This window comes from Catharus ustulatus, chromosome 8 (assembly GCF_009819885.2).
Source record: "Catharus ustulatus isolate bCatUst1 chromosome 8, bCatUst1.pri.v2, whole genome shotgun sequence".
In the NCBI taxonomy this organism is placed as follows: domain Eukaryota; kingdom Metazoa; phylum Chordata; class Aves; order Passeriformes; family Turdidae; genus Catharus; species Catharus ustulatus.
The window spans coordinates 18478273-18503916 of NC_046228.1; the positions used below are offsets into that span (position 1 = coordinate 18478273).

Consider the following 25644-nt stretch of genomic DNA (forward strand, 5'->3'; position numbering starts at 1 on the left):
CTAGGAAGAAGTGGGAGCTGCATTTCAATCTCTATGGTCAGTGATTGATTCCCTGTACATAGCTCAAAGTGACTCCTTTCCAACATGCTGGCATTTTTCCCCATTCTGTGGAACCCATCTCTTTCTGTGCATGGTTGAAATACTTCAATAATTCACTGGGGTTTCTGTATTCCTCTCCTGTAATCAAACATAAATGCTCAGTATGTCAGTTTTTTAAAGTGTAGCTACCAATCACAGATTTCCTTTCATCCCACAGAAAGTCCTGGTTGTCAGTATTGAAAGCACGTGAACAACTTTAAAGAGAGAACAGGCTCTTCTTCGGAAATTGCATACATTCCTATGTATGCATCTTTAAAAATTAACAGTAGTTGGAAGAGTCTGTTTTCCAAACTGCAAGAGCTAAATGCAGTTTCTTCTCCATTTCATCATTTAGACATAACAAAAGTAACCATTCCCAGTCTGTCAGGGCTGCTGAGACTCCAGGTATTTGAAAGGAACATGCCTGCTTCTCTCAGAGTCTGACAGAGGGGAGGATGAGCAAGACAAAGGCAGTACATTGACTCTTCTACCCAGTGCCCAGATCAACTGGCTCAAGGAAAAGCATCATATGTTTTTATTTAAGGCTAAAATTAGATTGCTGTCCTGCCCCAAAGACAGAAAAAAAAAAGAAAAAGAAAAAAAATAGCTGAAAAATATCCTTTGCACTCTGCTATCAAGCTACATATGAAGTGATAGTATATTCCAGGATAACTCACAGAGATATTGATATGAGCTTAATGCACAGCATTCCTTGTCTTTCCTACAATTCTTAAACATATATGTTTGGAATTATTTAGAAATATGTGTGACTTTAATCTAGAGTTCAGATTTTCTCATCTCTACAAAAGGCCAGCTGTAAGGTAATTAAATTAGGGAAATGGTTCCCCAAAATTCAGTTAGAGTCTACAGCAGTTACACATCGGTGTTCATTTGCTCATTTGTAAGTTCCTGCCTTTTTTTTTTTTTTTTATAAATTGTGTTAAACACTTCAAGTTTTTACAGGAAGAAAATTTTACGAACTAAATAGATTTTCCATCTTTTTTATTACTTGTGTTATCAACTACACTCAGTGTGATTGCTAACCTGAACTCTTTTGAGATATTTTCATGTTCTGATTTTTATGCACTAGCTTATGGTTAAACTTCTCAGTGTTGTGTAAAATACTTTAATGAATTAAAACCCATACAGAATTTCATGCAAAGTGAAATACATATGAAGAAAATTAAATATTCTTAATGTGGAAAACAATGGAGTAGTCGGTGAATGAATAAACAACACTAATGTATTTCTTCTAATGTCTTTTAAGCCTCTTTAATATCTCAAAGATCCAGATAAACTGCTTGGTTTTCCTAAAAACAATCAGTTGTGCTGTCATGTACAAACAATGTTAATTGTTAAGCCCAATATTTAGAAACTTTAGCCATCCACTAAAGGATAAAAAGTCATACTATACGGGCATAAATAGCAAATAAATTCTTCCCAGAGGAATATGGGAAATACATATGTATAATAAATATGTCTAGTGACTGGAAAAGCAAACAGTGAAGATGCAATTGCTGGTGAGTCCATTTTAAATCAATAATGCTGTTAATTCACTAAAGTGATCGATTTCAGTGGAAAACTATTGTGCAACCTTGAGAAATTTTATTACTTGAGAAAATATTATTTGCTATTTCATAGTACTGGCTAATTCATATTGAAACTGTCAGGCTTAACAAAGGCCAGTGTGTTAAAAGCAATTTTTCCTGTCTTCACAAACTGCTATGTCATAGTTATGCTCATCTCAATGAGTTTAGACCTCACAGAACTACAGTCAGTAATTGTGTAGAAAATTACATTGCATTGAAAGGTCTGAAAATCACAAAAGAACAAATGCAAATTAGTTATGGAAATCCATGGTTTGTGGTTTAAATGAGAAAGTTAAAAAGTTTTTAGGGAGGGACAAGCAATTTGAGAAGTGCCCTTCCAGAACGCAACAGGAAACATGATGAAACTGCCACCTTTCTCTCATCTGGTTCCAGAGCTGACATGGAAATTTTACAGTTTATAGCACCATTTTCTTATCGTCCCACCAAGAATAACTTCCTGAATTTTAATCCTAATCATGTTCCTTTTAAAGGTGGGAAGAAAGGAGTTATTGTATCAGACTACCTAGCAGTATCATCTTTCTCCTTCCAGCATTCATAGAACTCTAACCAAGAAATGACAGCCAGCTTTTATTTCATTTGTGCTGCCTTAGTCCAGTGATTTTCAAACTGTGCCCTGTAGATCCAAGGAAGTGTACAAACTGCCTTGATTAGTGAAAAATTACCTCATAAAAAAACAAGTAAGTATATATTTCTCAAAAGCACATCTGAGTGTCATTTTGATGGAAAAACACATCTTCATCAGAAAAAATTCAGGGATCAATGATCAGTGAGTGAACAAATATCGTAATCTGGCATTTCCTATTGGTAAACTCATTATCCTTTGCAGAAACACAGCCTGCACAGCTAAGCTTGACAGCACTGTGTTGTGTCCTTTTCCACTGATCCAGAAACACGTCAGGAGAAACAGTTGTTTGATCAAAATAAACAGTTAGTTGCTAACAAAGACAGGAAAAGAACCAGTCAGCTCACTGCAAATTGTCTCCTCTTGTTTTAAAACAAAATTATGTTTCTTTTCCCCCTTCCCTAGCATTTCTTCTTGTAGAAAAGACAAAGATCCCAGCTGTAAAATCACAGTATTTCACAGGGACAGAATGCAGTCCTTCATGAACCCCCTGTTCTAGTGAAATGCTTTCCTTCCAGCAGGATTTCATCTGCACCAATTTAAATTTTCAGACTTCTAGACATAAGGGGAAATAAGCTTCCAGCATGACTCAATTATAGGAAGTTTGTTTTTCTTTGTCTCGTTAGGTTTCCTTCTGCCTGTTCAGTATTTGGTTCACTCAGCTTTAATATGAGTATTTTCATTTAAAGAAATCAAATCTGCAAAAATTTTGGTTAAGCCCCCTGGTTTATGAAACCCAGTTTAGATGAGACACTCAGTTAAAATTGAGACACATAAAAGACTTTCACTGTGACTGCACAAGGAGCTTTACACAAGCACTGGTTTTACACATAGGGAATCAAATTCTGGTAGTGTTGTTCTGGGTGGTTTTGCACTGATACCAACACAGATGCAACAGGCAACAAAATGTCTTATTGTTTGGCTGTATGGTTTGCTATGTGTCTCAATAAGTCTTAGTTCACAAACCCCTTTACCTCAGAATAAGAAGCAACTTTTTAGCGCAGTCTTTATGTTGATGGCCACCTACAAAATAACAAGAACAGCATTGCACACACTACCTGCAGTGTACAAGAAGGAAATCATCAAGTTTTACAGATCAGGACCACAGTGCCCCCAGGCTGGTGGAGATGAGGAAAGTATCAGAAATAAAACTTATTAAAAACCTCTCCTCATTTTTGTATTTTGAATCAGTTCTGCCACTCTTTGTACCTGCTTCTCCTCATAACTCTCTGTGCACAGAAGTCATTCCTACATTGCTTGGTATCACAGTAATGTATATAAATATAATATAAATCACTGTGGCTGTGACATGCCCACAAGGAAACTGGGTAAGAGTTCTTCCCTTTTCTTTTTCCCAAAGAAAACAACTCCATAACATAAAGGGAAGCTATCTCTCCCTGTAACCTTGCTGCCTGCTTAGGCCTCATACCATAAGCAAAGTGAAGAAGTTTGATTACTGGTGAGAACTTTCAGGCTGTAGGTCTAACACACCATGTGAAGAGTTTTGAGACTTGGTATCTGTGTTTCAGTAGTTGATTTTCTACACTTTGTCCAACCCAAAATCAGTGAAACCATGTAACCAGTAAGATTTGGTACTCCTTCATTCCAATCTAAATTATACACCAGGTGTAGTGCACTGGAAAAACAGGCATTTGGAGCAGGGTAATGTTGAAGTGATGTGCCAAAATAATACTGAGGAGCATTATACAGCTAGTCCTGTCTTTTTCCAGAAGAAATCTGAAGCTAGGTTTCTAATCATAAAACTGTTAAGAAAACATGGCATCTTTCAGTAAGTACAGAAGAGAACATTTTGCAGTAATGGTACCAAAAAATCTTTAGTCTTATTTATACTGGGCCAGGCTGATCTTAAAGCAATTAATATAAATCAGGAGTAGCAACATGGAATTATTCTGGATTTGCACTGGAATAAATGAGATCACAATCTGGCCTAAAGTACTAATGGGAAATATAACCCTGACCACATATGAATGCAGTTACACCACAGAGTCCTTCATTACACTTTACGGACACTGACTTCACAGTAAACTGGCTGGCACCCAGGTGGAGTGAAATTTGGCCCATTAAACTTTACCATAAATATATTCCTTACACAGTAAATGTTATTGGACACAAAATAGAGATGGAAAGATTACAAGGAAACCACACCATTCCCTACCCAATGCAATGTGTCTCTCTGTGCTCCATGTTTCAAAGTCTTGGTTCATTTTGGTTTTTAATGATTCAAGTGGAAGAGCTTCCACCACTGACCTTGAAAAGCTGTGTTATAATCCAACCAGAACTGTCCCCTGAACTCAAAGGCATAATGTAACAAGTTTTATCACTTTCAGTTTCAAAAATAAAGCTGAGATGCACAGCCAGGGGTTGGCCTGCAATAAGAAAAATGTTTCTATTAATAGGGAACAGCCACGTATTAATGTTCAATAGCAATATATTGGGAAGAATACAATCTCCTGATTTACAGAAATTTCCCAGGAGGTGACAGTGTGTTATGTTGGTTCCAGCTGACAGCCTAAGACTGGTAGCCTTCTTTTATCATTCAGATGTGTTTACTTGCTGATACTTGCATTATCAGACTAGGTATTATCATGATAACTCAAAATTCTGTCCAGTATACAAAAGCCACTAGAGTCTATAATCAATATGGTGGAACATATAAAGCATATTGAAATGCCCTTTATCCTCAGCTGGGAAACAAGAGGTTTCTGGTCATTCTCAGTCTGAAAGGGAATAATAGCCCTTGATGAGGCAGATGAGGTTCAGAGACAGGCCAGAAAAACATCAGACAACCTGAAAAAATACTATACAAGAACAGGAGAAATGATTGCTTGAAGAACACAGTGTCATAAACCATCAAAATCTAGCCCCTAAATGGATTTTAAAAGTAATGACAGGCTAATTAGATGGGCTGCAGTAACAATAGACAGTGTTTCCTCCCACAGTGAGCAGTATAAATTTATCTGCTGCTGAGACTCAGCAAAGCTCAAAACAAAGTAGGCAAGAGAAAAATGTCTCATGGACAGGCAGAACAAGAATATGCCACTTCCTTTTTAAAATATTTGGAATTGGCCCATGTAGAAACCAGAGGATAGACAAGTTGGTATAATACAGTGCAATTCATGATCACCTGTATCACTGTGTGTTTCTCCTCTAGCAGTTATCAGAACAGAGCCTTTCATCCACAATTAAAGTGTGCAGATTCTGTCAGTAGCTAATAGTAACTCTGATACCCTAACTGCTTCCTTTGGTATATCCAAAACCTGAAAACCACAGGCTAAACTCTACTCCCATCAGATCTGTATGCCTACTAAACTCACACAGATCTTCGAACATTTGCTTCCTGTCTACACAATAAGGTTGACAATAGCTCACATTTTGATACAGACTCACATTGATTTCACTGTGTAAAAGATATTTCAAAAGCAGCAGAGCCTAGAACAGAACTTGGATGTTCTGCTTTACGAGTTCCATCCTCTTTGGCAGTCTGCCAGTCAGTTGTTGACAATCGTAGATTTGAGGCTTAAATTCAGGTCCTTTTCAAAGCCAAGGAGATGGTAAGATGTCGGTTTTTAACTCAGACATTTGGTAATAGAGTTGATTCAGCTAACATAAAGGAGTAAGAGTCCACCAATGCTGCTAGAAATAGTAACTTTTTTTTAAGATATTAGCTCTGATTTTTCTAATGCTTAAAGGTGCCTCATTCTATGAGGTGGTTGTTATTTCTGTATTTACATTGTACTGCATAGACACCAGCAAATCAAATATAAGCAAAGACAAGTCTGTTTGCAAATCTATAATTTTGTTCCCTACTCTGCAAATTAACATTGCATGTGGATTCATTTTACTAGTTTATTTCCACAAAAATAGGTTGACAAGGGCTAGGTTGAGTTTTCAAAACTTAAAACCCACTCAGACTCTTGTAAACATTTCATATTTTTTCGCAAAGCATCTATTATAAATTATTGTAAACAGTGATTTCCTGAAAGAAATTAATGTAAACTCAAAAAGAAATGGATTTAAGCGAACTATCATTCCCTTCTGCCTCCAACCTGCCTGGTCCCTTGGTGACATCTGTCTGCACAGCTCTAATTATGAGAAGTCATGTGCCGGGATAAATGATGGCGTTCTCGGAAGTACTCATGGCAAATGGGACATGTCAGCTTCTCCTCTCGTCTCCTCTTGCACTGGGATTCACTTGAGGAATATTCTTTTTTGTGATGTGACCGCATGTGGAAGACTAAATCAGATGTCATGCGAAAGGACAGGTTGCATTTGGCACACCAGTTCTGGGCAGCCACTCCGAAGGATGTGAAGGTGGGGGGAAGAAGAGTCAAGGAGGAGGAGGAGGAGGAAGTGGTGGCGTTGGTGTTTTGTAACTGTCCTCCTGTTTGCTTGGGCCACGGTTCTGAGGTATATGGGAAAACATTGCTCTGAGTGATGCTTGTCTGCAGCATCTGAGCATTGCACAAATCACTGACAAAGAACTTGGAATTGAGAAGAGTGCTGCAGCACATGATGTCTGCGGTGGCAATGAAGCCAGACAGCTCCCCCAGGCTCTTTGTTGACTCACTCATGGGATGAGAAGAATTTACGGCAGCTCTTTCTGTTACACACTTAGTAGGTTTGCTGAAAGCACTCTTCTGTTCTCCTCGAACTCTGGTGGGCCAAACAAAGGAGAATGCACTACCAGAGGAGTTCAGTAACACTTCCTTTGACACCTGCTCTTTACCAAGAGGGACTGTGCCATCCTCCTGCTCTGGCTCCTGCACTCTCTCATTCCTCAACTTCTCTTTCATCCTTTTGACCTCAGTGAAAGCACTCTGCTTCTGCTCTAAAGCATCCTTTCTAACTGAGTGCCTCCCTGAACTAAGCTTCCAGAAAGAACCAGCCAATGCATGCTCCCCCCCAGCCTCCTCCTTGCCCTCTGAGTTACGTTCCTCAGTCAAATTATTGGTTTTCTCCAACAGCACTGTTTTCCTGCTCCTGTTGTTTTCGGTCTCTTCAGATTTTGCTGTCCGTTCTCCAATAAGACCATATGCATCATCTTTACAAGCTGCCATTTTGACTTCCAGGTCCCTTGCCAGACTGTGGAAATTTGTGGTCTGCTCAGCTAGGTTGCTCTTTTCAGTTTTAGGGTTCTGGAAGTTTCTCCATAGCAGAGCACACTTCTCTGGGACACAGAGGAAGCGGACATGGGACAGATAGGAATGCTCACATTTAAAGACTCGCTCGCATTCTTGGCATCTCAACTCTGCTGAAACAGACAACAAGTGATGAGTTTCGCAAAGGTGGAATCATGGGTGGATGCAGACCCTGATCCTGTCATTGACAGAAAAAACCAGAAACACCTCTTTTGTCACACAAGGTTACACGTGGTAAAACTAATGCCAGTGCAGAACCAGGTCCCTTTCTGCTATGCAAAACAGTTCACGCTTATTTGCTTCCATGCTACTGGCAGAAATTATTCCATTTAGACTCTCAAGCCTAGATTTTATTACATAAAATGTAATTATATTACATAAAAGTACATAAAATGGCCAGTACACCATGATCTAGATAAAACCATTTAGACTTTATAATGATTTGAAGTCAAAACCCAGATCTGGCTCTATATTTCATAACTAAGTCACTGGCTTTAACTCAGGATGAACATTAAATAATGAGTTTTAGACCAGGATTCAAAGATTTTTACATGACGCTCTATTTTTAGGATACTCTGGAAGTTTAATACTGTTGAAAAATCATCTGACCTTAATGCCTGAAGCCCTTATTCATGCTTTTTGAAAAGCTGTTATATGCCTTAAGGCACACATCTCTGGCACATAAAATGATATCCAAATTGAAACAATGCCAGTGATGGGCAGGAGGAATAAGGAACACTCTTTCCTTGTGGTCTTCAGACCTACTGCAGCTCTGCTTCATTGAGATGACTGATTTCGAATGAACAATGATACAAAATTCAGCAATCAACATAAATATGGTACATCATAAGCTTTGAAACTATATCCGTGTTACGTTATTTCACAATACAGCAGTTTTAAAATGCAAGTGATGCCAGACAGCACCTGAGACCTGGGATACATAGGAAAGTTCATAAACTGGTTGAGTAGAACTAAAAATTCATAATTTGGGACTCAGCACAAGTTAGATCCCTTTGCAAACTACAGAAGCTGAAATTTTAATAAGAAAATAAGGCTGATGAAATGGTTGGAACATTATACCTGTGAGATTAAAGTCTTGTGTCTAGATATAGTGTTTCATGTGCAAGCAACCCTTTTCCCTGGTAAATCCAAAGGGTTGGCAGTGTGTAACAGAATACACTAAAACCAGCTGGAATGATTTAGTCAGTTTCTGCTATGAATGTGTCTGTATAAATTCAATACTAATTTACAGACAAGCATATCTTTACCAACCTATACCTTTACTAATCAATCTGTATAAGCTTTGTTTAAATCAACTAAAGGGAATGCAGAAAGGATTTTGCTCCAATGTAACTAGGTAAAATTTGGAGCAAATTACAGTTGGAGTCAAACTTGGTATGGACCTGACTGATTTGGTATTTCCCTAATTTGGATTTTTATTTTTGTAACAACTTCCAGGTCAATTTCTTTTGGAGCAATGAATTTCCAGCAACATTTCAGAAATTAAAGCTTGCTCTTTTCCTAATTTCCACTGCGTCCCACACTAAATAGGCTGACTGTGCTGCATTCAGTACTGTTAGGTTTGTTATGTATTTTAAAAGATATGCTCATGTACCAGAGTTAAGCAGAACACTACCCTACACCTGACTTCTCAATGAGCTAAAAAAGGCCTATTTCCAACTGATACTTTGGACATTTAGGATTTCCAAGTTATCTAAGTGCATAAATTTTCATTGTATAGCTCAAAATTTCAGCATGAGTCCCTACTGCACCATCCTCTGCTAGAAAGTACCAATGAGAATGGCATCAAGAACTGAAAATTGGTTCTTGCTCTGTGCCCCCAGCTCAAAGAAGGCCTCTTCTCTTAGCAGACCAGCTAGGGATTTAGACATGTTTTGTATTATTACGAGACAACCACATACTAAAGAAGATGCAGACTCACTTCTGTCCTCAGTGACCCCTGCAGTCAGCAATTTGGTACTTACCATTCTGGGGACTCTGAGCTTTTATCTCATTGAAACCCAAGAGGCTGGAAAGCTCCTCATCATACCAGACAAGCAGTTCCTCATTTTTACTGATTTTCCTGGTGGAGCGATAGTATAACTGACTGTTTTCTAAGTAGGCTTCCAAGTTCTGCTCCTTGCTATTGGCAGCTGCTTGCACGAGTCTCATCCAAGGCAGTCCTGTGGGACTGTTCACAGATGTAACATCCACCTGTGAGGCAGAACACAAAGAAGGGAAGTTACAGGTCTCGAGGCCCAAAGCAAGATTTTCACCCAATCCAAGAACAAAGCCTATTTTCTGCCTTGCACTGAGCACATAGGACAAAGCTGTGAGCCCAATACATCTGCCAGTGTCACCAAATCCAAAGGTATCGCAGGGAGAGGGCTTCCCCAGTGTGGGGGCTGAGAGCTCTGGGAATACAGCTGTGTGGAGGGAGGAGGAGACACCAATGCTCATGTGTAACCTCCCATGGCAAAGCCAGCCCTGGTATGTTGGTCAGTCCCTGGCCCTGTCCTGCACAGACCATCCCATGGGGTGGGGATCACTGAGGTACAGGAGGTGTGATCCTCTCTAAGAAAGGGTCTCAATCTTTGGAATATGAAAACGAGATCTGACAGGAGATGTGCAAGTGCTGTGACTTGGGGACTGAGAGATGTGCAGACCCCTGCATGAGTGCAGTGTGAAACTGAGAATGAACTCACACTCAGGACAGTTGCATTGGAGTTTTTCACAGACATTAGGGCATATGGATCAGGGGGTGTAAGAAAAATCATGGGGTATTTGGTTCAATACCCCAAGTAAACATCTGCCTATCTGTTTGGCTAGATTACATAAAATACATATTTTAATATACACAACTAAGAAGCATTTATATGATCTCTTTCCTTTTTCATAAATAAAATTATATATTCCTTTTTTACCTCTGCTAGATTAATTAAATTAAACAGATAAACCTCATCAGATCAATACTTTTTGTTAAATAATTTCTGAGAGTTGCAAGGGGTGATTTACTTTCAAATTGTGTGCATGCAGACATACCAAACAAATTCAGTTTAAAATATTTTTCAGATTGTAAGGTTGGGCAAAAAAAACTATAAAAAATAATATTGAATTGAATTAAATTAAATTTCCATTCTGTGTGTATATTACAGCATAGTCCTAAATCACATACAATTTTTACTCCACAGGTCTCCTGAGTCATTTAGTCACAGGTTGACAATGAATAATGTAAGTGCAAAACATTTGGCATTATCTTCCTCACTCAGTGTGTGACTCCAATCTTAGTTACTTTATTACACTGAATAAGGAATGATTTATTCCTTTATATGTTTTTCTCTGGTGTTTACCACAGTAGATCTGTGCCCTCTGTAGCATTTGAAAGATGGGGAAGATTTTCATAACTTGAAGGCTAAAACACAGGGTGATCAAGGGCAACATTTATATGCAGAAAAACTAATTTTTGAAGCACCAAGTCATTGTTTAGAAAGGAAGATGTATGCAAATGAAAAATGTCTAATGACAAGTATGATCTAAATTTCACCCCAAGCAATGTATAGCTCTTTGTTTTCCACTAATTGCAGGGCAGCCATTCATTGGTGTTTGGTACCAGGAACAATATTTTGGCTAATTACTTTTACTGACTATTACCCACCCTGAAAAGTTTGATCACATTAGTAGCTCGGATACAAGAATGAAACATTAAGAGACCATTAGGATAAGAGTTACTTAGTGTAAGGGAGAAAATAAATTAGCATGCCCTGAAACTGGTTCTCTCCAAATGCCATGGTAATTAACAATGATTGAGAAATACAAGTGCCTGACAGCAACACAAGAACACCCACACACACACAGTGGCTGTAACTAATAGCTATGACAGAGGCTGTCATATTTTAGTTGCTGTGTTTCAGAAATAGCAAGCAGCCACCCAGTGCTCTAAGCAAAGTCAAAGGGAGCACAGCTCCATCAGGAACCGGGACTCCAGGGAAAGAGCTCAGAGAGCTACAAGTAGGTGAGGAGGAGTACCAGATGTAAGATAAGATCTGGGTGCTGCCAACTAGAAGCATGAACCAGCTTTAGTTTTTCCACGTGCTTAGAGACACTACAAACCCAGCAAATCCATCCTCTCCTGGAGATGTCAATCCCCCAGATGGATCCTTTGCACCCATACATGAGGTAAGGCCCTCACAGCCCAGCATCTCAGTCACAGCTGGGCTATGGAGCAATGGGGATCCCTTGGGAGATGCTGGAAGACAAGAGAGAAAATAAGGCTCTTCCTTGAAACCCCCAAGAAGCTGTAAGAGCCAGAGGAATCAGCTGGAAAGAACTACCTATGCCAAGGCCTCTTCTTGGCTCAAGTGTACAAACTGGGCCAAGGAGCTCAAATTAAGGTCTCCAAGAAAATGAAGGGAAAAAAATTATGAAGTCCCTCTTTGATCTAAACGAAAAAGCCCAGGATGATGAAATCCTTGTTAGAAATTATATTCCCCAAAGTCTTGCAGGAGTGCTGATGAACTATGATGAATAGAAACCTCAGTTGCAATGAATCCAGCTTGCCAAATCATTCCCGTTTGTGCCCTGTTTGTGGTATACCCAGCAGAGCAAAACCTATTTCTTGTTTTGCACTTCAGTGCCATGATGACATAGCATCATGACTGAATTTTTAATTAATTACTACACATTGTTAGGAGCCTAATGGTAGTCCCTGATTTCTGGAAGGTTTACTTTTAATTATGAGTACTTAACAGGATATAGGACTACTGATTGCATCTGAAACAGCTACTTGCACAGAATTTCATGTATTTACTGCCAAAAGACAGAGATCTGAGCCAACTCAGGCATCCAATTTCATTGCTGCATAGCAATTACTTAGCTCAAGTGTAGAAAAACACTAAAGCCATCCCTCTAGAGGACTCTTCCAATGTAGAAAGCCTTTGAGGTTCTCTCTACAGTAATTCAAAACTCCCAGGAGAAATACTGAAATATTCCAAAAATAAAGCCTCATTTCAGGGCAGGTCTCTCTCAAAAGAGTTTGTTGGTCTCCTGGAGTACTGATAACACCATCCAAGAAAGCAAACTTGTGCCAGAGACTCAAAACAGACAGATAAACCCTGAAGCCTCTTCTCTCTCTTAATTTGTTTAAAGCAGAAGTGTAGAACGGGTTATCTCTCAAAAACGGTATCTTCCATATTACTCATATGCCTTGGGATTTCTCTCCTTCAGAGCACAGAAATCTTAGGCAAACCTGGATCTCTCCCAGATGCATCCATTCCACAGAATGTGGGAAATTTTCTTTCCTCGCACTGTAAAACACCTGTCTTCATCTAGACCAACAGTGCCTGAAAGGCACTCCAAGCCCCAGAAAGCCAGGGTAAGTGGTAGGCATGACAAACAGTGGCTATGTAACAAAAATAAAATTGGGGAACTAGAGCTTGAGAGCTAATAGTCCATTGCAATCCTGGGGTTTCTGCCTTCCCTACAGTGAAAAGTGTAGCTGTAATACAGACATACAGAACTAAGGTAACTTTAGGAGGTCCACGTACCAATAGCAATTAAGTTGTGGCAGCCCAAAGGGCGCTGGGCTGGTTGCCTGGCTGTTTCGCTTTTAAGGATAACTGAACACACTGGAGTAGCAGCTACCTAGATCTGTAAACAAATGCTGTTTATGTATCACCTGCATGAATCAGCGCAATGCCACAGTCTTCTCCCCTGGTTCTCACAGGGCTGTCACACCTCCTGATAAACCTCCTTTGTCCTGACAAAACCTGAACTAGAGGTTATTAAACTATTTGTCCCTCTTCCCTCCTATTTCAAGTCAGATCTGAAGCAGGTCGTCAATCACCAGCATAGAAATGGGACTTTGTCTTCTTCCTGGAAAGGAAACAGTTTTCCTTCGGTCCTTCCAGTCTACAGCTCATAAATCAGCTCTTTCTCTTTGAAGGAACTGTTACTAGAGCTGAACAAAACAAGAACCTACCCCTTGCAAAGTTACCTTCTCAGGGATGGTGTAACTCTTTTTGATAGGTCTAACATTAAACACTCGTATTTTTCTCATACCTTAAATACATAGTGGATGTTCCGTCTATCGGAACACTTGAGAGCAATGAAAGCTACAGTGTCCAGCAGGGTGTTTTGGAGCATGCATGGTCCAAAAACAACTTCTTCAGGGATGTCTTGTGTGGTATGAACAGTAGCCAGTATGTCTGGAAAATGGTGGTGCAGAAGCTTGTTGTCACTTGTCCACAGGAATTTAGGCAAAGATGTCAGTTCCATTATAAACCTGTAAAACACACAAGAAATCACAATTGGCATAGAGATGGAAGTAGAAGGTGGTATCACTACTTGAAATACAAAGATTTCCAGGAGCTGTAGGTGAACTGTAAGAGTATGCCAGGACATTGTTGATTATTACAGAGTTTACAGCTCTATTAACATCCAGTTCAGAATGAGAAAGATTACTTTGCACTAAACCAAAATCTTAGGTTTGTAAACAAGTGAATTACTCTTCCTGGAATAGACAGACAGTCCAAGAGTTCAACTGCTGCTCTCTACAGACAGGAATAAGAAGATTTGGGAACACCAAGCAAAATTTTTAGTAAGTAGAACCCAGCATATTCTTAAGCATATTCTCAGATATCCTTGTTATTATTAATAGTTTGTAGAAATGTGAAGAAAGGTAGAGAAAGAGAACAGCAACAAAGTAAAGGAAGACTTTTTTGAAACACATTTTGTAAAAATTGTGCTTTTTTTACTTGAGTACAACATCAGTCTAGCTTCTGGTTAAGCTGCTACAAAACCAGGAATAACCTGAGTCCTGAGTCTATCCAACCAGAATGCATAAAATCTGTGGAAATTCCTGAAAAGAATAATTTTCATTCCACCTCCTAGTATATGTTATCAGGTGAGGTTGAGAAAATCAAATCAGATTATGATTCTTTGCATAGTGATGCTCCTAGTACAGTGTTAGTAGATATCCCTGTCTTAGAGGATAAATTTTCTAGCCCTGAATGTAGAATAATATATTTGTCATTGCAGATGCAACTTCAGCAATACAAGCCACAATCTGAGAACTCAGTATGCAGCGAGGAGAAGATAGGCTTGAGTTATGTGTCATTCTAAGCCTTTCTAGGTTTCTAATAAAGATATTGCCATCTCAATCTCCCAAATGGAGGTCATGGAAAACCCCTCATTTACGTCATCAAGAGCTGGATCAGGTCCATTAGGCAGAGAAAATTAAAGAGAACAGCAACAAGCCCTGAAGAGGCCTTAGCCTAATAAATACTGAGATACAAGGGCTGAAGATCTAGTCTAATCTTTCTCACTCTCTGCCCACAGAATTGATTTGTTACTCACTGATTCATGACTTAAACTGAAGTGGTATAAAGTGCTCAGGAGAGTTGCACCAATCAAACTAAATCAATTTCTAAATCAGTGTAGGTAATTCAGTATAATTTATTCCTTGTAGGCAAGGCCTAAGAGCCTACTCTAAAAATATTAAAACACATGGTTAGACAATCAGTATATAGTAAGCATCAGAAGGATGAAGGTCAAAACCAGATGACCAAGACAAAGAGTGGGATATCATACATCCTCTATCCAGCTTCAAGCATCCCTTGAACTCAATATAACATTGAAGTTTGTTTGTTTGTAATTGACTTGTGAACTTAATACAGACAAAAAAAATCTCCCAAACCTATATGTGTAAGTGCCAAAGTCTCCAAGTGCCACCCCGGCAGCTGTGGAAGCATGGAATTTGAGTCTTGCATGGAAGGGTCATTTTTGTGAAAAGCTGTGAGAAGGATGTGCTGTGGTTACACAGCAGATCGGACAGCTACCGTCAGCCCCACACCGAAAAGTTTGGGCAGATCGACCTTTTCCAATCATTTGGCGAATGCACCATCTAGTGTCGCATCTCAGCATAACACAGTGACAAAGCGGAGCGGGACATGCCCAGCCCCCGGCGCTGCCGGTGCGCTCCATCGCCGCACCTGCGGAGCACCCTGCCAGGCAGCAATCGCTCCTCCCAGGAGTGGGGCATTCCCTCTGCCACCCTCAGCTCAAACAGGAGGTCAGGTGTCTCCTCAGGTACCGGGTTTGATAGGTCTGGTCAGGGTAATGTCAGGTAGGGAGGGTGATTTAAGTCTACAGTGCTTCAAATGCTGCAGGCTTTTTACAGTGTTGCCTGAAGATGTGCTGCCGGTAGCTAGAGTGGAGAGTGGGGATGCTCTGTAACATCATTAGAAGAAAAAGGGTGAATCTTTTTCTACAGTCTTCAAATATCATGAGAAAGCTCTTCCCTTTGCATCCACAAGATTTCAGCTTCTGTTACTAAGCCAAGTTCATCAGCAGAGGGATAACAGTGAGCAAACGTGACTGTACTGCTTTCAAAAATGAGTTGCTACCTCTGCAAAGGGATGTGCTGCATCCTGTGGGTTTTCCGACATGCCCTTGTTCAGGGGTCTCCATTCCAAAGTGCAGGTTCATCCAAGGCAGTACTGGAACAAGTCCCACCTCCTGCACAGGTGAGGGGTGGTATGGGGGTTCTCTGGTAGCTGCCACCCTTACCATGGAGAACTGAAATACTGACTTCCTCAAAAGTAAAGACTGAAGTTTGAGACGTGACTCGAGAGAAAATAATTTAACTGATTTGCTTTCTCAGCTCTCTGGTGGAGCAAAGGAAATCAAACAGATGAGCTAAAGTGAGGTCTAAGGACCATGGACAACAGGAGCAAGAGGTGAAGACAAGATCCAAATAATAAAGATCTACAAAAGCATCACAGGCATCACTGTAATATTATGGCTGGATTGTGCAACTCAGCAGCTGCAGCATGAAAGGGGGTACCCACAGACAACCTAGGTAATGCATTTTTTCATGGCAGACTTTCAAAAATTACTTTTCAAAACTACTTTTCAATGGCTGCTGCTGTTAAACCCAGTTGCATGGCAATTTTAAAGAAAGTTTACTAACATAGATTTTTACCTTTGTCCCATGAGTCAGGGAATGGTGGTGTCTGGAGAATGCACACAGAGACACCTTTTCAGCAAAGCTCAGGAAAGTTTAGCAGTATTCCAAGCCTAAACCCATAGTGCTCTTTTCCAAGTAGGTCCAGTCAAATACTCACTGACACTGTACAGAAGAAAATCTCAACAGTGTAGGCATGATGTTGCCAGGGGCCCCAGCCAGCTCTGCCTTTCTCAGTCCTGCCTCCACTCATGGCAAAGCCAGAGACAGCCAAGGAATGGCTGTGTGCAAAGTCAGGTCCAAGTGCTGCCAGAGGACACCTGATGGATTCTCACAGGGTCAGCAGGAGTGTGGCACCTGCCTGTGTAGAGGGTGGCTATGTAATAGTCAACGCATGCCTCATACCTTGAAACCACCACCAGAGATCTCAGAACTGCTGAAATACAGCAGCAGCAGCACCCACAACACTCAAAACACACAGCAGAAATTAGCTAGGGATAAAAAAGATCATGTGTAATAAGCCAGAATATAAATCTGAAAAATCTGAAATACTCCTCAATTTGCATGCAAATTTGAACCTCTACGTGTTTTTCATTTGGTTGTAATCTAAAGCCAAAATTTCAGCCACAGTCAAGATGCTTGAGGGTTTTTTAAATAAAATCTCCCTTAAGTTTTCAGGAACTTCAGGCTTGAGCCTGAATGAGAATTTTACACCAAACCATGAACTCAGTACTTGAGGTCTTATTTAATTATAAAATCTGGTTTCAATGCAAATCTCACGCTTTTGTCAAAAGTCTTCATAGTCAAAGGAAATTTATTAAGAGCCAACAAATGGAGTCATATGGAGAAATGGAGAAGGCATACTAGAATGCTTGCCATTTTAGTTTCATAGGCTGAAGTAGGTAAATCACTCACATTCTTCCCAGTGAGTGAAGCAGAGATAAAATTCTCATAACAGAGAACTCCCTATGACTTCACCAAACTGACTGCTTGTCTTAATGTCAATGATTTCCACATTTTGACTACCTCCTTTAATGAGCAGTAAGTCTGCTGTGCCTTCATTTCTTACAGATTCACTAGCTGTTGTACATATGACTTCATTCACTCTACTATGTAGCAAAGTTTACAGAACTCTACCATAAGCTTTATTGTGAAGGTCAGATCTTCAGCTCTACATCATGCAGGAAATTATATTGCCTCAAACTGCCACTGCTTCCCATGATCCCTCTCATACAACATGATCTTGCTGTTCCCACTCAGGTTCTGCATAAGCAGCTCCTATCCCTCTGGGATCACCCACAGATGTCTCCGAGAGGCTGAAATAAAATGAATATTTATAGTGCTTTAGTAGCACATTAGATTCAGATCACCTGTTAGACACCGGGTACTCTCCATATCCTATCTGTCACAGATGTGAATTCTTCATATGGATGAGTTTACGGACTTGTTGTTTAATGGACTCTTCATCCCCCAGAGATTATCTGATACACATATACCATGTCCCTGAGTGATGGATTTTGCATCTTGATTTCTGAGAAGTGTGACAGATCTGTCAAAGAACAAGGACCTATGGGCAGGCAACTCCCTATGGATTATGCAATTCTGGATGTTCCATCAAAAAGCACATGAAATAGATGAAGCTCAAACAAATGCTCCCAGCCTGCTTGCCTCCAGAGCAGCACACAAATTGCTAGTCAACTTTTGGCTTCCTGAGTGTTCTTCCAAGCTGAACTCTAAAGATAGCCTTCTCCTAGACTCTCCCCACTTCCTAGCACTTGTATAGCATCCCATTAACTAATTAGGGTTACAACTTCTGCCTTCCTGAAATATGTTTACATAGCTCCTGTACCTCATGAGAAAAACATGTTACCAGAGAGGAAAATAAAAGAATTTTCAGATTCCTGGTTTTCTACTGCATGGCCTTCAGATGTCACTGCAAGCTTTTCTAAGAAATATCCGGAATTTCCCAAATGTAGAAACACCAATTTGAGCAAGGACTCCCCTGCGTTCTATATTCAGAGGACTTGACCCGAATCTCCTTGCCACAGTAACCCCATCGATCTGTGGCATCATTTGGAGCTTCTTAGTGGCCACAAAGGCACTGGTAGCCCTGTGTTGGTATTATGTATGCAAGTGGGAAGGAAACAAATTAATCATATTTGCAAGAGGGGAACCGTTCCAGCCAGAACTTATTTAGCTAGTTCAGCACTTCACAATCAAAACCAGAAGCAGATAATAAAAGCTGTTTCTCTAAAATTAATTTGGTTTTTTAAAATTGTCAATAGCTACTTCTATTTCACCTGTACTTCCATTTTAGCTGTAGATTAATTTGCATATAGTTATATCACTTTCAAAGCAATTACCCTAGTTGGAAAAAAAAATGGCACAGAAGTTACTCTTAAGAAATAATTGAAAGTATTTGATCCTGGAAAGCATCATCCCAACCATTTCTGTATCTACTCCAAAGCAGAGGTTAATGTAAACACTATAGTTCTGCATTTCCCATGTCAACAAAGCTGAAAGAAAAACATAAACAGAAATATTAAATACTGGAGCCATCATTTCCTTCACCTGTTAACTTACTCCTTTCTGCTCCAAAGTGTGATGGCATTTTCCCTGAAGCACATAACCTGTGACTGTGCCAGTGCAGTCCCGTGACTGCTGCCAAAACTGCCTTTGATTTCAGTAGCAGGTTTGTCGGCCTGAGGAATCCACGATCAGACGCGCAGTGTCACGCACAATAAACTACAGATAATAAAGGAATTGAGCTGATGCAGACAGAGTGGTTCTGTCTGCAGCATTTATTATTTTCTGCTGTTATGAGGAACTGAGGATTCTTAACACGTGAAGGAAATTTCAAGGGAGTACAAAATAGAAAAGTGAGAAAATCTATTATTGGGTTTTAACAATTGCTTTTCTTCTGCGCCAGGTTTTCTTCTCCCTTTATTTAAATTGTGAACTGAAAAAAAGAAATATCAAAACTAAAACTGAAGGAAACTGGCAGGAAATCAAATAAAAGAATGGCAAATTCTTGTTTTAAAAAATAATCCCAGAACTCATTAAATAAACCCTGAAATTAAACCCTGTTTCCTAAATTCTGACCAGTCCTTTAAAAGCATGAAAAGTCTAAACAAGTAATTACTTTTAGCTCACTGCTACTACAAGACAGAGTTTATGTGCTCCAGCTTGGATGTAGGTCAGGTCTTTATGAGAATTAAGTTATTTCTTTGCACCTTCACTGCTGAAAATCTTGCACACCTGAATAAAATTGTACAAAAAAACTTGAAGATACAACTATGTGTTGCCATTCCCAGCCTTTCTGGGATGAACAAAGCCATCTAGTAGTTTGCTACCCCTCAGACAAATATTATACCCCCAGCAGAGTACACAAACGTCTTGGATTACCTTGGAAAGAAAGGATTTCTCTGGATTTTATGAAAAACTACTCATATGTCACTCATTTCTGAGTCTCAGGTTTAGCAACCTGTCCATCTTCGACAATACACACTGAATTTCTAAGCTTTGACTATACTCTTTCATCTTCCCATTTTTACTGGTCACAAATTTGGATCCCAGCAATGATCCTACAGAGAAGCAAAAGGTGGCAGATCCAGAGGTCCCTTTCCTGTCAGTCACATCCATGTCACATCCATGAATTAAGAACAGCCCAATTAGCACTGATGAGATAAATGAGAAAACGATAATAAAACCTGTAGAGACTGGATTTTTTTACTTTTTTTTTTCAGTCCAGAGCTGCAGCTGGAACATATTTTGAGTACCTCTCTTCTCAGTTCCTCACAGCTCTTGATGTGGTGCTCATCTAACATATCCCCTGTTCTCCTGGCATGGTTCAGTCACACTTGCCTGAGGTGCTTACCTGAGCTAGGCATCTGGGAAAAAGCAGAAGGAAATACAATTATGCATCAAGGAGGAATTTGTTGATTGCAGAGATGAACGAAATCTAAAGAGAGTGATATAAAATCAGGACTGAACTAGCCTGATGCATGGAAATTATCTTCCCTTGGCATTCCAGACTTCCCCAGTTTCTTCCATCATACTTCTCTGTACAGCAGCTGCACAACTCTGACGTGACAAGTACCTAAAAATAATGAGTAGAAATAGGGAAACTCACTGCCTAGGTTCCTCTGGAATGATCAGGAGGCAGTTTAGGGTGTGGAGCTTGGTGTCTAGTTTGAGCTTTCAGAAACTGGGCCCTTATGGAGGTTTTACTGTGAATTAGAGCCCTTCAAGTTTATGGGGTGCTCACCACTTTGTTATTGTATCATCATGATACCTTCAGGGAGCAGCTCTCCAGTTCTTACTATTTTAAGGCTCTGTGGTCTTCAGATTGTCTTCCACCATCTGAAATTCCCAGCACATGTGATGTAAGCTGACAGCTTTTGATGAACCATCATTATATCTTGGCTGGATACCCAGCCCAGTGAATCATGAAACTGCCAAATCTTTTTATTATGAACAATCTCTCAAACTTCAGTGGGAATAATGAAGACAGAGCTAAAATCTCTGCTTGGAAATTAACAAATACCTCAAGCTCCACATTTGCTTTCAACAAGTCTTGTGACATACAGGAACTGTTTGGAAGTGGAAAGTAAAATAAAAGCTTTTGGGTTTCTTCTTATTTTCTTTAATAGGGAAGTTGGAGTGGCATCTCTCTTAGTGCAAGGTAGCTGCCACACAGACACACAGACCTCCCTCTCCAAAACAGATGAAGATTACTTCATGTCTCCAAGACCACTACAGGGATGCAATTTCAAATCTCTACCTGATGTCCAGGAACAAAATGCCTGGGATTGAGCATCACGTCTAGTTTGATGAGAAAATAACTGAGATTTGAGTAAGTCCCAGCAGAGTCACATACTCTCAACCCCACTGGCTGTCAAATAGCAGCCCAGCACCAAACTTCCCTACGGTTTTTGGAATTTCCACATTAAATTCCTATTTCTACTTCCACTCTCTTCCATGGCTGGAAATGTGGTAGGTAGGAAAGGAATGGGCTATCCTACACAGCTGGAAAGCCTGGTTAATACTCCCTTGTTGGGATGTGTGATGCAACAGCATCTGCACAGTTCCACATGAAGCCTTCTTGGATTTAGCGGGAGGTTTTGAAGTTGGTGGAATATGAACAACAGGGCCACTGAGGTCTCTGTTCCATCCCTTCCAGTGCTTGACTACAAGAAATGCAGTGCAGCCACTGGGAGAACTCTTGATATTTCAAACTGGACGATGAGCAACAGTAATACCATGCTGCATCCTTTGGAAAGGATGAAGTACATTTATTTTCTGCAATCACAGTGGTTCAAACAGTCTGGGTCTAGGAATTTGGCCTAATGATGCATAAAAATGTCAATATTCCTTTCCAGTTGGGTTGGTCCCAGTGACAGAATGAATGCTTCTGTCTGGCATTCCATCTGATCTAATGCACCCTGTTGGATGGTACTGGCTTGTACAAGTCATTCATAAATCAGACAATCCACCTGTGCATGAAGAGAAGATGACTACAGCTCTGTAGTCTGCTGGCTTTCAAAGACTTTATTTTTGTGTGAAGGGCTGACTCTTTACTGGCTTACAGCTGTTCTATTTAATGAAGCAGTGCATTTATCCACCACTTCACTCCTGTGGTTTCAAGGCCAAAGACCTAAAAAACAGGGTTTCTCTAAGATAAAGGAATAAACTGTGTTTCTGTAGGATAAAGGGAGCATGTTTTAATTCTTCAGCCAGGATTGAGTATTATCAGACTGTAAATGTTATGAATACATCATTTCAATTGCTTAAACAGCTGTACATGCTGTACACTGTACAGATACATTTCAGTTCAGAGCTCACAGTTTTTCATATTCCAGGCCTGAATTGTGCTGGTGATCACCTCAGAGACTTGATCCGGTTTTGCACCTGCTGCTCTGGCATTGTTCACCATTCAGCAATTGACATAATGCTCCAAAACATCATGGGAAGTTCAAATTTTACAGGGGCATCCAAAAAGAACAGAAAGCAAATGTTAGTCCATGAGAGGGGGAACAAAGAAGGCAGCTATTCATCTGTCACACAGTGTAAGAAAGTTACTTGTCACACAGATGTGTGTACCTCCTTTCAGCAAAATCCTTGATTCACATGAACAGCAGCCCTGACCACAGCAATCTGTGCTAACACATCTGTTCTCACATAGATCTGAGCACTTGTTCCTTCGCCCAGGCATCCATGCACACAAAACAACCATTCCCTGTATGTAGCCACAGAAAATGGAGAAACAACAGCCAACCAAACCAAACAGCATCAACTAAACACAGACTGAACCAAAACATGCAACTTGTGAAAACAGCTATAAATATTTGTCTTCCCTCTTCATACAATTCACATTGATGTCTCTTATTCAGAAATTTTTCAAAGTTACGTTAACTGGTTGAATTTAAAGATATATTAAAGTATGCTTCTATTTAAGAGTCCTGCAATTGATTTTGGTAGCTTTAAAAAAAAATAATATCTGTTTGAATGTTTCTTTCTAACAGCAAAGCATATACATGTGGTGTGTAGGCACATACATAGATGTGGAAACATACATGCATACATGCATTCACAGCTGTACACATAGTCATATATGCACCTGTTTATTTTTTTTGTGATTTTGCATGTTCATCATTTGTATTTAAAAAAGAAATATTTTTAAACAAAGATCAGTTACTTCCACATGGCTGATGCCGAAGATTCCTTCAACAATACTAAGTGGCATTACCTAACATTAATCTTATTTACATTTGTGCTAAACTTACTACATGATGTTAACTCCAATAAGAGCAAGTGACAGAACTGAAGGACACTATGCAAGGTGAAATTGTGGGAAGCAATATAAATTGCTTCAATGAAGCCAACAAACTTTTTAATTGAAAGTGATTTTGTAAATTAAAATAAATCTTACCTAAAATCGTTTGTTTTCCAACAAAATATTTTGTTCTTTGACCCGGTGTTTATCAATAGCAATTGCAGGTAACATAAAACTGGGCTGCAGGAAAATTATATTAACAGCATCACAGCATTATAGGCATGGAAATACCCATCTGTAAATAGTAGGATTTAGCCAACTAATTTCTTTTGCAAAATATTTGGTACACTCTGTAATTCTTACACATAATTTATTTTTGTACTTTCTTATCTGGTTATATTACTGTTCAGCTAATAGGATCTAAATATTTTGACTTTACATTAGTATTTCTATGGCTACAAAACTATTTTCTCTATAAAATGATATCTCTATAGAGTTCCATAAGGCAGCTCTACTTTGCTTTGAAATACTGGAAAATGGTTAAATACAAAAAAATAATTGAATTCTCAGAGGAAAGCTTATGCTTTCATGTAGTTTCATACATTAAAACATAAATTTAATCACCCTACTGCCAAAAGAATTTCCTCTATTCCTCTCTCTAGTACCAATTATACTTAATATATGGTAACAAAAGCTGTCAAGTGCTATATTTTGCATTTTTAAAAGTCAAAAATATGGGAAAATTTCTGAGACATAATTTATTATTAAATTCTGAATTTCATGCATGATTGCAACTGCTTTTTATTTTAAAGCAACTATATTAAAAGTACAAAGCTGTTTAAAAGTCTTCCCTTCCATCAAGTTTCTATTGACATTTCTTTCAACTAGTAGCTGCCAGTTCTCAGAAAAAAGTCATTAAAATGCTTCAAACATTTTCAGTGGACTGAATTCCTACAGAAACCTTTTAATGTAAAGATTTGCAAATTTAAAGATCAATGTGGCATTTTAAAGTGAAAGCAACAGCAGCAGCTCCTAACTTAAGACATGGATATCCATGATACAAGGAATACATACAAACAGAGAATGACAACGTGAGCTATTCCAAACAACTTTCATCAATTTCATAAAAGCAATTAACCCTAAGTAAGTACCTAAAACAGCCACGATGCTCTGATCACCTGTCGAAGTTGGAAGGATGAGGAGAGCTGTAACCAATAAAAAGAGCAACTGATGCTCGAGAGTTCTCGGCGAGAGCAGAGAGCCGGGAGGGAGGAGAAGGCTCCTACGGCCGGCGGGGCTGCCGGAGGGGATCCGCCTCCCGGTCCGCCCGGGCAGCGCCCCCGGCAGCGGCAGCCCCAGCCCTGCCCGGACCCGCTCGGGGCCCCTCCTGCCGCACGGAGCGGGCTGTGCACGGCCAGGGCTAGAAAGTCAGCAAGTCAGCGCTCTCAGCTGCTCCCGGCCACTCCCCGGTCCCGGCAGGTCCCCTCAGGGACCCCGCGCACGCCCCAGACGGCCCAGGAGCGCAGCGCTCCGCGGTTCGGGGAGCACAGCCCGGGCGGGTCGGACCGTGCTGCTCCGCTCGGCCGCGCTCTGCCCCGGCCCCGCTCACCTGGGGTCCCGCTGCAGCCTCCACGCCGACGGGGGATCTGCGGCTCCGGGGGCCCCGCCGCGCCCCTTTCCCTCTCCCAGGATCCCGCTGCGGACAAGTGCCCGCGGAGCGCTCACCTTAGCTCACCTCACCTCACCCCAGCGCCGGGGCCGCCCGGCCCCCGAGAGCCGCGCCGCAGCCCCCGCCGCCGCACCGCCCCGGCACGCCGGCACCCTCCTCCCGCCGCGCTCCCCGCCCAGAGCGAGCCCGGGAAACGCCTACCGCAGCTCCTAGCGCAGCTCCTGCCCCCGACCCCGCCGCCAGCCTGAGCCACGCGTGCCCCCCCGGCACCCCGCCCGCGGGGGCCGCAGCCCTCGCCCGGGCAGGAGCCGTCCCGCAGCGCGGGGGAGCCAGAAGGTGAACGGGATCCCCCCTTGTATAACGGTACCATAAACAGGAGTTTCTTTTAAAGTTGGAAGGGGAAACCACACACGCGCACGCTGAAATAAACAAAACAAAACCATCTCCAAAGCCGCCTTCCCACTTGTCCTTTAGATCATCTGACAACGTTTTTGAATAGAAGGCTCTTCTAGGAGCTGCAGGTATTGTCAAGAGCCGCTTAAAATGAAAACTACTGCTTCATAGAAAATACTCGCAGAATGAAAATTAGGACTTTGAGGTATGAAACGATTTGTGGCACAACTGGTATGTAAAATAAAACCATCAAACGTCTTGTCATAATCAAATATATCCTAAATCTGGACTAGCAACATTGCTTTTGAAAGATGTCGTTCCATATAAATGCCTTTAACGCCTGGTAGAAAATTTTTATGAACATGTTGACAAATGA

The 25644-nt window shown here is 40.6% G+C and overlaps 1 protein-coding gene across 4 annotated transcripts; it reads right to left on the minus strand.

Moving 5' to 3' along the window:
• Positions 1-1291: 1291 nt before the first annotated feature.
• Positions 1292-25015, minus strand: ZNF488 (zinc finger protein 488). 4 transcript variants are annotated; one of them, XM_033066208.2, is made up of 4 exons: positions 24816-24923; positions 13527-13749; positions 9455-9683; positions 1292-7582 (listed from the first exon to the last, which is right to left on the minus strand). In XM_033066208.2, the coding sequence occupies exons 2-4, from the start codon at positions 13740-13742 to the stop codon at positions 6414-6416; spliced, it is 1614 nt and encodes a 537-aa protein (XP_032922099.1). In that variant the 5' UTR covers positions 13743-13749; positions 24816-24923; the 3' UTR covers positions 1292-6413. The 4 variants fall into 4 exon arrangements, with proteins under 4 accessions (XP_032922099.1, XP_032922100.1, XP_032922098.1 ...); XM_033066209.2 differs by lacking the exon at positions 24816-24923 and adding an exon at positions 24358-24448; XM_033066207.2 differs by lacking the exon at positions 24816-24923 and adding an exon at positions 24932-25015 and having other exon boundaries at positions 1293-7582.
• Between the last annotated feature and the right edge of the window lie 629 nt (positions 25016-25644).

What these genes read in the sequence shown, in the direction of transcription:
- ZNF488 (XM_033066208.2), bottom strand. Translation starts at nt 13,742, where the DNA reads ATGGAACTGACATCTTTGCCTAAATTCCTGTGGACAAGTGACAACAAG. An exon ending in ACATCCACTATGTATTTAAG is followed by an intron (nt 9,684 to 13,526) that starts GTATGAGAAAAA and finishes TCTGCCTCACAG; the next exon opens with GTGGATGTTACATCTGTGAA. An exon ending in AGCTCAGAGTCCCCAGAATG is followed by an intron (nt 7,583 to 9,454) that starts GTAAGTACCAAA and finishes TGTCTGTTTCAG; the next exon opens with CAGAGTTGAGATGCCAAGAA.